At 33.6% G+C, this 13275-nt stretch overlaps 1 protein-coding gene across 7 annotated transcripts in view; it reads right to left on the reverse strand.

Moving 5' to 3' along the window:
* Positions 1–565: 565 nt before the first annotated feature.
* PPM1A (protein phosphatase, Mg2+/Mn2+ dependent 1A) overlaps positions 566–13275 on the reverse strand; it is a 140222-nt gene continuing 127512 nt past the window's right edge. For 4 of the 7 annotated variants that reach the window (XM_067028400.1, XM_067028401.1, XM_067028399.1 and 1 more), the window contains 5 exons: positions 10830–11683; positions 8170–8287; positions 3906–4014; positions 2418–2475; positions 566–1469 (listed from right to left, as the gene is read on the reverse strand). In XM_067028400.1, coding sequence (XP_066884501.1) covers positions 1440–1469; positions 2418–2475; positions 3906–4014; positions 8170–8287; positions 10830–11683 — 1169 coding nt within the window. In that variant the 3' untranslated portion in view covers positions 566–1439. The remainder of the gene's footprint in view (positions 1470–2417; positions 2476–3905; positions 4015–8169; positions 8288–10829; positions 11684–13275) is intronic. The other 3 variants (XR_010839540.1, XR_010839538.1, XR_010839539.1) reach the window with 1 other exon arrangement.

Consider the following 13275-nt stretch of genomic DNA (forward strand, 5'->3'; position numbering starts at 1 on the left):
TTTTCAGTGTGACAGATTTTAAAACTTACTTTCACATGCTTAATCAGAGGAATTTAAGCCTAAATTAAATTAGGTTATTTTTACATCTACAATTCTTTAAGCCTTTGAAAGTTATTTTTAAAGGCCGACAGCTAAATATTATCAACATGCTATATTTCAAATCACTAAATACATCTTAACTACTTGGATTCTAAAGACATGGGCTAATTAAAAATCACAGACACACACACACACACACTCACAAACACATATACACCCCTACGATAGATTGTCAAGCTTTGACAATTATTTTAACTAAACAGTAGGCAAATTCAGGCTGATAACACATCTTAATGAAAAAATAAGCAGCCTGAAAGAAACCCATTTAAAAATAGATCAAGGAACAAGAGACTTAAATCTTTTATAGTCTTTCTAATGGAAGGGAAACAGTTCCATTTATGCCTTGAATTACAGTATTTTCCAATTAAAAGAGACTAACATCTTTCCCCATGAGAAAAATTCTCATTTACAATGGTATGGTGCTTTAAAATAAGGGCGGAGTAAAGGAGGAATTACACATACATGATTAAATTTCTTGTTTGTTAAATCAAGCTTTATTGATAAAATGGAATTCAGAATATCTTACTAGGAACAGCAGCAGGCCCAGCCAATCATGATAGCAAAAATGTGGCAGTCTCCTACTATTTGCAGGAAGCTGCTGCTTATCAATTAGTAACTAAATGTAAGGACTTGTAAAAGAGATGCAAAGAATCAAGGCATTTTAGACCCAAGATTGATATTCTTATGAATATATTGTATTACCTGCAATACTCATGGCAACAAGGAGAGAACCTAAAAGACAGTTGAATGAAGGGACCAGCTTTATCGACAATGCCAATCCCACTGCCAAAAACATTAAACTAGTTTTCAATTAACTCCCTGGATATTTAGCTTTGTAAGATTTTGGAATAATTCTCCATAATCACGTGCACATTTGAGCGTCTAGCTGACATGGCTGCTGCTCTCCCTGTCCCAACCCCAAGTCCAAACACAGCATGACTTGAAAGGGCTATATATCTGTTGCGTCACACAACAAGCCAAACATTTCTTATAACTTTGATAGTGATTTAAAGCAGTTCATAATTAAATATGAGCATTTTATACAAGGACAATTATACTTTACAAAAACAAAATCATACAACAAACATTGCTGGAGTCTGATTTACAACATGAATTATGGTTTGAAATCACGTTTACATAAGTCTCAAATTTACAAAAAAAAAAAAAAAATCAGTTCTGGGCTAGCTGTGGTACTGCTGAAGTTCTCTGGTGTAATCACTCTCACCCATGTCATACATGCCCTTCTTTAAAGTTGAAGATGGATGTTTAAAAGGTTCAAGGAAATTGAGCTGTACTCTCCTTTGGAGGTGAAGGTAAACTCCATGGCTAGATGAGCAGTTTCACCACATATCATCAGTTGAAGTAGAGTCCTTTATAAAAGGAAACAAAGCAAAACAAGGAACTAAATTAAAACTTAGAGATGCATTATTTCCTGGGTAATGCAGAAAGATAAGGTTTTGTAAAGCTGACCTTTAGAATATAAATGTTTTCTAAAATACATAATATGTGTACATGTGTTTATGAAATATCAATGTTTAATCTGTTCAAAGAATTGTGAATGCTGTTTTGTCTTGGAATAAAATATATGAAATATGATTTTACCATGAGGTTGACTAAATGTATTTCTAAACCAATCAACTACTAAAAAGAATTTTATTTTTCTCTTCAATAAACCCAATTTATTTTTAGAACACTACCTTTACAAATTTTTATTGCATAAAAACCTCAAGTAATAAGAGATTTGAGGAAGCTTCATAATGCAATATATAAAATATTTCAGAGCCAGGCCCAAATGATTTTGTTACCACTTTTCTGTAATCACCACACAACAGAACTGTAACAGGAAACTTAATTGGAGAATAAGGCATTCTAAATGTCTTTATATAAACAGAATTCTCTAGTATTTAAATGAAATATGCAGGGTTCTTGGCAAAGAATGGGCATTAATGGAGATGGGCATTCTGAAGCTCTGTTACAGCTTCTTAAAAAACTCAGAATTAATTCAAGATTCTGAGCAGAGATATTCCCAACTTCAAAAAAACATTTAGTGGCGGAAAACTTCTGAAGTTGATTGCTTGGAGAGGCTTAAAAAAACCAGAATAATTAAAACAGAGTTTCTTCTTTTTTGAGTTAAATGGCCACTCACCATGATTATATCCTCAAGCACTAGAACTGTGGTGCTGGCAGAGTTCAGAGCAATCAGTCAGGGGTGTGTGTAAGAGAATGGGTGCAATGAACAGCTCTGCAAAAACAGGCAGGAAGGATATGCATTTAGAGTGGAGGGGAAGGGAAAGCAGAGGGAGCTAAATGCCACTTACAGTGTCATCATTTTTGTATGGATTCAGTCTATTGTAAACGGCTTCAATAACATTCCGCCTAAATTTAGAAAAAAATGCAGAAAGTTAATTCTTCAGAGCACAAAACTGCTTAGTAACTCATAGCCAGGTGTTCATTAAAATGTCAAAGATAATCATATACTTAAATTATTTTAGTTCTATTTCTTATTGTCAATAAGTGAGCCATACTTTAAGATATTTGGGCCCCACTGTTAAAGTAGCAGTGAATTTATTCTAGAATGTAACACTCTACTAATGCAATTAATAGAAGACTAAAAGTCATGGCTTGGAAAAAAAATCAGTCTATATGGGCTACTTCTATTTGAACTGGCATTTAGTGGTTATGAGTCAGAAATGACAATGCAGTTCTTAAGATATAATAATATATTCTGGTTAAGAGCTGAATGTTGTGAAGTAGAAATAACTTCAGTATCTGTTATGGTAAAATAATTTAGATATTTTACACTTAAATTTCTGCTTTTCATAATGCCCCTTTAAAAAAGCTCTATTAAAACTGAAATGTCAAATATGACATTTCCCTGGCAAGTCTAGGAATTACTTTTTGTATAATATTTTACTAAAAATAAGAAATCAGTAGTGGTATTTATGTTATAAGCCTCCCTACTTACAAAACTGATTTGAAGCAATTTTATAGACAGTCATTTCACAGAAGATCATATTGGAAGAAACAATTTCCAAAAAATAAAACCTTCAAACAGGAAGTTTTACAATTACATGAAATGATTAAAGAACATGGCTACACTTACAGATCAAGTGGAGGATCAAGGAAATTAGTTAATATATCTTTGTAGGTCAATTACATGGATATCTGAGGTAAAAATGTTTTAGGCCTTGAATTATAAAATTGCTTAAAGTCTCTACTGTAGTTTATAAAGATGTAAGCTTAGTATCTAACACATATTAGCCCACAGTTCTAGGAACTAAAGTGAAAATAGAAAAAAAGCAAGAAATCCATCTACCTATCTATCTTCCCTTACACCAAAACCCAACCAACCAGCATCAACAACCAAAAACACTAGGAAAATCAGAGATACAGAAAAATGGCCCAGATAGAAGAGAAAAACGCTCATCCATGGGGTGTTCAGTTATCCAGGGATTAAGAAAATCAAATTATAATAATAGGAATAATAATGACACTTAGAATTTTGTAGTACTATGTAATTTAGTTTAAAAATTCCTTTCACTGTATTATCTCATTTATGCTATATGAGGCAATCAGTGTAATCCAAGCCTCCAATGAAGACAGCCTTCAGTGTAATTAGTTACAATGATATTCTGATACCTATTCTAAGTAAGCACCATATTATCATTAATACTGAAAAACACCGAACCACAGGTTAAACATTTTGAAGTCACTTTAGAAATTAGGTAAATACACATTTGATCAACGGACACCTAACATTTTCATGTACAGAGATAGATGGTAAGAGTACGCAGAATATAACTTACTTGCTTGCCAATTCACCCCCTGGTGGGAGGCTGGGGATGTTCTCACTCGCTAATGTACGCATCACATGGACTAAGTCAGGGACGCCTTCCCCCTGCTTCTTTATGATTTCTGGGAATCAGAAGTACTTTTTTTGTAAGTGTTATCCAAATTTAATAATAATTTAAAAAACTGAAACAAAGATAACTTAGGTTTTTAAAGATGGCATTTACCACATCTGAGACTTTCTAAACTATATAAAAAAATAAAAATCAAATTGACCTTTGAAAATTGATGACAAAGGGATGTACAAAATGATACAAGAGATACAATACTTTCCAGATTAACTTCAAAGAATGAAAATAAACAAGATAAAAATGTGAAAAAAAATTCATATTAAAATCAATGTATTACCATAATCAGGGATATGTGTGTACAAATGAGGATATTCCTCTTAAGATGCCAACTAATTACATCTGAGGAGATTAACTCCTCTCTTTAGACTGGAAACATGTTTCCTGAACTTTGCCCTGAAAATACAGTACACAGATTTTTTTAAAAAAACAAACAATTTCAAGATTTGAAAAAAGAAAAAAAAAACCCTTTAAGTATGGGGGATTTGCTGATTATATTCTAACCCAAATCATATTTACATATGTTTATATTTGCAAAATGATACTTAAGTAGCATGTGCAGAATAGGTCATGTACTTGAACACCGCTCTCAGTTTAACTTTTGTCTAAAGTATCTATAAGCAATAAATAGATATATACCATTTCCTTAGTTGATTACTTGAACAAAGCCTACAGAATGGAAAAAGGCTAAATTTCAGGACAAAATTTTTAAAAAGAAAAAATTTGATAAACCATACAACTGTATTTAAATTGTTAATTTCAAAACATTGTTATTAAATGGATAGAGTGATATGATCGGCAGTGTTGCCATGCAGATGCATATTGTTATTCATACCACAAAATACCAACCATTATGCACAGACAACTTAAAGAGCTCTCAAACTATTCACTTTAAGTACAGGAAGTCTTTACCTGGAGTTTCAGCATATTTATTCTAAACGTAAGATCATGCCAAGGGTATTTGTAAGTTATATGTTCAATTTTTTGTTTTCCATTATTTACACTAAGAAATTTTCTTTGTCATCATTGGAGATCATTCTAGTTCTCAATTTGTAAATACCATTGAAAATAACAATGCATGTAAAGACCTTTCATCCTTTGATTAAGTTTCAAAATATTAATTCATCATTAAAGCCACATATTAAAAGACAGACATTGCTACCCATACTTCTTTAAATGGCTTAAACTGTCCTTTGAGGATTAAGGCCAAATTTTACCATCTTTTATTTTTTGCTTTTTTTTTTTTTAACCAGTCTTTAATCTGAACAAAAAGCAAGGATCTCAGATTTGGTTTGCCAAGTTCCTTTATTGTATAATCTTTAACATCTAGTATATTTATTCTACATGATTCTAATGCTGGAAATTTGCTGTACAAAAATAAAGGAATTTGATGTTGACCTAAACTGCACAGTTTCACAATCTAAAGCTGTAATACACTTAACATACAGTCTCTGCTATGCCAATACAATTATTGGATAGATAACTAGATACAATATAAATAACACTGATGATAAATTCAATCAATGATGGTTTCAGGCCTAAAAACATTACCTTGAATCATCTATATTTGATGTTTCATACATCTCCTTTGTTAAAATATAAAAATTAGGATATTTTAATTGTGAAAAAAAGTACAGGAAGACAAATTCTTTAAAAAAATAATGTAAGACTTTAAAAACAGTTATATCTCCTATTCCACATGGGACAATACATTTAAACTATCTGACCATTAATACTACACTAGTCTTGCTTCTTTCTGCTTTAAAAAATAAAGAAAAAGCAATTTTAAGAAATATTCCTTTAATTCTTTTGGACTATACATTTTAATTAGAATTGTAAAAAGACTGAATGCTTTTATTAAGGAATATATATGTATAGAATATCTATGTTCTACATACTCATGTATAAACATATTCTGCCCCCCGCCCCTCCACCAAGTCTGAGGGATTCTATCAGTTATCTCCAAATTAACAACTTTAAAGCTTGGGCAGTCAGTAGCAAATAAAAATACATACATCACACAAGTATCCTCTTAAATTGGCTTAGAAGGACCACAACCTTAAGTGGTATGGTTTAAATTACGAGCTGAATCTTTTCACAACCCTAGAAAGTCAAGTATTTAGAATATCATAGGAGGAGAGCTAAAAAGCCTTTGTCCTTTTCTGTGGTGTGGACAGAGAAGCCAAAAGTATTCAAAGCAAATAAAATGAGGTTTAATAGGTCACAGCAATTTAGTGAAGGCATGTATTTAAAGAAAGAAAAAAAGAAAAAGGTATTCAGTGCCTGTTTTGGAAGCTGATTGCATTATTTATCACTTTTTAAGACATATAACAACTTTTACAACGCAAATAGTTACATTCTTTCTATGTTTTTAAATATAGTAGTGGTTTTAATTACTGTAATATTTAACTAGATGCAGCATCATCAAATCTACCTCAGTAAATAATACTGTATTTAATTTATGACATAATAATCTCCAGTTGAACGGTACAAGTATAACAACACTTCAACATACCAAAAATATTGAGTATTAATGTAAAGTCTGTTCAGGTGGCAATTCTTGCTTGATAATAAGCAATATAAAACTTAATATTGTAACATAAAATTACTTATCTAAAGCAATTATTTAGAATTGCATAAAAAAGTAAGAGTGCACACTAAAGAGAAAAAACAGCAATTCATTTCTGAAATTTGACCCCATTTCATAGTAAATAAAACTATTTCCTTAAATTGATAAGAAAACATGTACACTCAGGTTAAAGTGCCAATAAATTAAATATCAACATATCCCAATACATATTCTTCTTCAGGTTTCATATTTTTCCACTAACCAGCAGTTTTGAACCAATGTGCTATGACTTGGTAGCATTCTAAATATTTTATCTCACTGATAACTTATATTGAAATGAATCACTTAAAACAAAAAATTTCCAAGACCCTTGGAAACAGTGAGGAAACAAACTCATTGAATAGTATGTCCAGTGAATGAAATACTAAATACTATATACACATACTAGATATATCACTATCAAGTAGGGGAGAGAAATAAAAACAAAATAGCAGCTCCAGACAGTACTGAAAAACCAAAACCAACCATGATTCTAATATCAGACTAGTTATAATTGGTATCAAACAGTAAAAAGGGAGAAAACAAAATTAAAGTGCATATTAATTTTAATAATGCAGGCACAGCAGGATATAATAGTGTATAGTGTATCAATGTTTACATGCTATTAAAGGTCTTTAACGTGCAAAGTAATGACATTAGGAGCCAAAAATGCATTTTAACACTATTACTGGCATGTCAAATTTTTCTGCTTAAAGAAACTGCATAATCTACATGCATATTGCATATATGCAGTAAAATGGAATTCTCTGGGGAGACTTAATAGTTATGGCAAACAGTAGCTGCATCAATGATCATTTGTTTTTCAAATATTTAAAGGCATTACACTTGAGAGTTACAAATACCTTTCTAATTGTCTCAAAGTAATTTGTAGAATTATGACAAATACACTTCTGTAATCCCCAACTTATTTCTTGATTTTATTCAGCATTTATATTTCTGCCAGGTAGAGATATATGCCAGGTATGTCTTCTATTCAGGTTTACGTTGTCTAGGTGAGGCAGTTTATGGCTTAGGCAAGAAGCTTTGGAATGGTTTAAGATAATTTTTTAAAAGCTGTGGCACATGAAAGTTGTTAATGACCAGGCTATGATCTTCAAGTTATTTTTTTTAAAGTCCCAAAGATATTAAATTCATACACACAGCTGTACACAGAAAGATGGTATTCAAATTATCACCATCATAAAAAAATCTGTTTATAATTAAATAAACCACAAATTAGGCTTTCCTGGCATAAAATTATTCATGCCAATGAATTCATCAAGAATTTGAAAGCACACAACACTTCAGCCTTTTTAAACAAAAGTATCCTGAACAGAATGTACTCGGCCATCCGAGTTGCTATTTCTAATATAACTGTGATAGGACAATAACAAATATCTAAACAGCTACTACAGAAATGCCCTTTCCCACTTTTGTACACTAAATGTCAAAGGCATGTAAAGATCTAAAAGCTAAAATGTTAAAGTTTGATTATGTTGAGGTTTTTCTTTAATAAAGCTACTTATTTTTTGTTAAATGATCCACCTTCTACTCTGCTTTCCAGGTACTTGTCCAACTCTGCCTCCTTCTTCACTGCTTCTGGAGATACTTTGGGTGCATTTGGAAAACAGATCAATATCACACTCATGTTGTCTCGACTTCCCTGGGAAGAAAAAAGTTCAAGAAAATATTTTGTTTTCTTTTTGCTCTTCAAAGCTTTGAGAACCTTTACAGTCATGCCAATTATACTTGTTCTAGTGAAAACATATATTGTTTTTAAGGAGAGAAAAATATATATGCACATGTGAAGGGGCACCCCCCAATACATATATTGTACATATGGTATACAGAATAACCAATACTCCAAAAGACAGGAGAGAAACACTACAGATTAAAAAAATGATTGTTGCAATAGAGTTTAAAGCTCTATAAAACAAATACTTCTGAACATTTACTGGTGGCCTACTTAACATGAAGTGATACCTAACACAAATACACATACACACATACATTCATTCAATTCAACAAGATAGAAAATTCTAGTGATATTCTTTACAATATGATTTGATCTGTAGTTACACATATACTTGACAAATTTACTTTTTTTGACAAATTTACATTTAAAATAAATTATGGGGCAAATTAATTTGCTTCATAATAAGTAGAAATATGGAATTAGAAGTAAAACTACATATATATATAGTTTATAAACCAGCTTTTAACTTTCATAATTTAAAAAAAAGTTTAACTTTTATGAAGTACATTCGTTTTTAAAGGCACCTAGATATTCAAAATGCTATAATTAAAATACTTGAATCAATTTTGGCCTCCCCAAAAATCAGACTTCCTCTTCCTATTAGTAATTGGAGTTCTAAAATTTTAAGTATTTAATTCCCCTATATGGGAAAATTGAAGTTATACCATTAATTTAAGCAAACAATACAAAGAATTTAATATTGGGGGAAAATTGTATAAAAATGAGGCAAATGGGGCTTCCCTGGTGGCACAGTGGTTGAGAGCCCGCCTGCCGATGCAGGGGACACGGGTTCGTGCCCCGGTCCAGGAAGATCCCACATGCCGCAGAGCGGCTGGGCCTGTGAGCCATGGCCGCTGAGCCTGCGCGTCCAGAGCCTGTGCTCCGCAACGGGAGAGGCCACAACAGAGAGAGGCCAGCGTACAGCAAAAAAAAAAAAAAAAAAAAAAAAGAGGCAAATGATAAGATACTGAACAATTTTTAAATAGAGCATAATGCAGAAGAGATAAAGTAGAATCTGAGTCATAATTTACTAATATCTGAATCTGACCAAGTCTCTCAAGAAAACAGCTTTTAATTTAGTTAACAAGTATTTAACTCTCAAGTGCTACAGAATAAACCTAACAAATGGATGCTACTTTGTCCCTTTTTTATACTAAAAGGGACAAAGAACATAAGCATCCTTGTTTGGTTCCCCCCAAATTCAGAAATTAACAATAATAGTGTGTACTATCAAGTTGTTGCTCTACTGATTTTTTTAACATATGTGTTGGATGTTACATAAACCTGATTTTTAATTAAGATTTTAAGTACAGCTGGCAGTTGTGCATATAAAGCCATAAAGAATATTATGTTGACCTTCTATTTCTGAGTTTTAAAAGGACATCAAATATACAGCCTCAGAAGAGTTTTATAAAATCACCATTTGTTAAACAAACAAACACAAAGAATTAGTTAATGAGCATTGCTGACAAAATAGAACTGTGGTGTAAAGAACACTGCACCTAAGTCAAAGACTGGGATTATAGTCTTAGCGCTGCAACTAAAGAAGTAAATTGTGTAACATTTTTAACTTTTCTAGAAAAGGGAGCAGCATGTATCAAGCACACACTGTTTGCTAAAACTAGGTACTTCATATGTATACATTAGCTCATCAACAGTCTTATGAGTTAGATACTATTTTCTCCATTCAATGGCTGAGAGAGGTGGAACAATTTGTTCAAGACTATAGAGTACAAAAGTAATAGGTTAAGATTTGATTCCAGGTCTGACTCTTAAGTCTGCAGAGCCTTCTCTTGCTCATCTATATACACGATCCCATTTGATCATCCTGATAACGAGACAGGGTAATAATATCTCTCTTTCTCTCTCATTTTTAAACAATTAAAGAAACTGATTTTCCAGACAATTTAAACAGCTTACCTGAAGTCATACACAGTCTCATACCAAGTTCTTCTGACTCCATGTCCAAGGCTATTTCTATTACATCACACCAAATGATCACTAAATCCTCTGTTGGTGCTACAGATTCATTAGACCATAGTCTCAAAGTATTTCCATAAATGTACTGAGATATCACATGGTAAAAATAAAATATTAAAATTCTAAAATGCTTTTCATATATAGACACTGAGGCTTAACCCTCCCCATTCCCTTTTTTAAAACATGATACAGTCTTTTTACCTTTGATAAAATTCCACAATATTAAAAAGCTCAAGTAGTCATGGTTACTAAAAGACTAAACATTCAGATTATAACCCTTGCATTTTTGGTAACCACGTAATTTATTTCTAAGAAGTATTCCTATGTTATTTTCATAATTGATGAAAAGTATCCTGCAATTGTACCAAAAACTTATTTCTGAGTACTATAGGTTCTAAGATGATTACTAGAGTAGTAATTAAGATGACATAAAATCATTTCATCTAAAAAAAAAAAAAAGTCTAGCTACCTTATACAAACAGGTGTCGACTACTTCATTGCAAACTTTCTCAAGGTCATCAGTGACTTCAAGTCTGGATCTTACAAAATCACAGAGCTCTTCATTTCCCATGACATCCCAAATACCATCACATGCAAGAATAATGAACTGATCATCTTCTTCAGATCTTTCAATATCATGGACTTCAGGCTCTGGTGACACAAGCTGCTCTGTAGGACCTTTTCCATGGACACATTTGTAATCGAAGTCTCCAAGGGCCCTTGACACAGCCAGAGAGCCATTCACACGCTGAATCATTACAGAACCACCTGCATTCTGAATTCGTTCTTTTTCCAGCGGATTACTTGGTTTGTGATCTTGTGTGAAGAAGTAAACTTTCCTGTTCCTACAAAGTAAACCTCTTGAGTCTCCACAGTTAATGAAATAAGTATGTTGAGGAGAAATTAAGACACCCACAGCTGTTGACCCACTTCTATCAGCACCATGTTTCTTCTCTGACATAACTCTCATATGTTCATCAATCTCCAGAAAACCTGTTCTGATTCCATTCTTTACATTTTCCACAGAAGGTGCTCCTGTAGACCCTTTAAAATCCTGGTTATTGGTGATGTGATCTAACAAATGCTCACAGCAGTATTTGGCAACCTGAGAACCAGCATGCCCATCATACACAGCAAAGAATGACCATGTTTCAAGTCCACTTGGCAAACCGATCACAGCCGTATGTGCATCCTCCATTTCAACTCGCCAGCCTTGCATGCTGCTTAGCCCATATCGCAACCCATTACCCTGCCCCTGGGCATTATGCTTTTCCATCTTTGGTTTGTCTAAAAATGCTCCCATTATGTCTTGATCCTCTAGGTCTGCAAAGGAAGAGAAACAGGAAAGTTAATAACTATCTTATAAACAAACTGCATATCCAACAACCTTTTTAAGAGTAAAGGAAATACAAAGAAAGCTTTCAATAAGAATTTAGAACTCTTGTGATAAGCAGACATTCACTGCTGACTTGGAACCTGATGATTAACAAGGAAGAATTGGGGGAAAGGCTGATCAGGCACAGCTCAGAATGTACAACAGGCAGAGAGAACTAAAGCATCATGATAAAAGTAGCTGATCTGACACTCTCCCCAAGGAACAAGTACTTGAAATAGAAAAGAGACTTGGCAGTGGCCATCAGCTTACATGAACCATGTCAAATGGTTAAGGATGCATTGAGTATGTGAATCTCTTAGGGAATCTCAGAACTAAGTTGTATGTATATATTAATCAAGAAAAAACAAATAAATGAATTCACAGGACATACCAAAAGCCTACTAATTCAAACATCTTAGTTGAACATTCAGGATTTTCCAAAGTTTGATTCCAAATATCTAGCTGTTTTTTTTTTTTTTGTGGTACGCGGGCCTCTCACTGTTGTGGCCTCTCCCGTTGTGGAGCACAGGCTCCGGACGCGCAGGCTCAGCGGCCATGGCTCACGGGCCCAGCCGCTCCATGGCATGTGGGATCTTCCCAGACCGGGGCACGAACCCGTGTCCCCTGCATCGGCAGGCGGACTCTCAACCACTGCGCCACAAGGGAAGCCCCAAATATCTAGTTTTATTCCTACTACATCAACTCTCTGAAAAAGTAGAAAAATATCTACTCACAATGATCCAAATTTGCATGCTCCTTCCCTTAAGTCTTTCCTCCTTACTTACAGAAATAAGTATACCCATCCTTTAACGTCTAGCTCAAATTCTACCTTTTCCACAGGTTTTTCAGTCTCTGATAAGCCAGTAAGTTATTAGATTACTGTAAGTGGTTCAGCCTCAATTTTCAAATTGCAAAGCAATTATACATACATATAACAAAGACTGTCATATGTAGATATAACAAAATTCATCTACTGTAACCTAATCTAGTGGTAATAACACGTATCATCATATAGTACTCTATAACCATTTGGTATAAACAGAAAAGGAGCTCAAAAGGTCTAGGACAGCACTGTAGACAAGCCTGAAAGCTTAGCTAATCTAATCCTTTCCCAATAATCAAAAGCTAAAACCCTTGGTCTGGAATGCCCTTACACAAGGTAGGAAGACAGTTGGCCTTTACTTGGGTAATGGCCTAGAATGTAGAGACTTGGGGTCCAAGTCATCAAATGAGTCACAATTTAATGCAATCTGAAAGAAGGATACAATAAGATTTAATGGAGGTGAAGGCGAGATGGGAAAAGTACCCAGGTAAATCAGGATGCACTTAGGATATTAGGGGATTGATGAGGCTAGTGATGCGAAGCTCTGAGAAGAAGCTGGGAGAGAGAAAGGAAGAAGAAAAACAACTCAGAAAGGAAACAGTTTCCCAGCAACCTCTCCCTCCTTCTCTATCCTATGAGGGCCAAACTAATAGACAGCAGAGAAGTCTGGCTGATTGGTATGATAAAATGATCTCCTGCCTACTTGTCTGTGTACTA

This window comes from Kogia breviceps, chromosome 3 (genome assembly GCF_026419965.1).
Source record: "Kogia breviceps isolate mKogBre1 chromosome 3, mKogBre1 haplotype 1, whole genome shotgun sequence".
Classification (NCBI taxonomy): Eukaryota; Metazoa; Chordata; class Mammalia; order Artiodactyla; family Physeteridae; genus Kogia; species Kogia breviceps.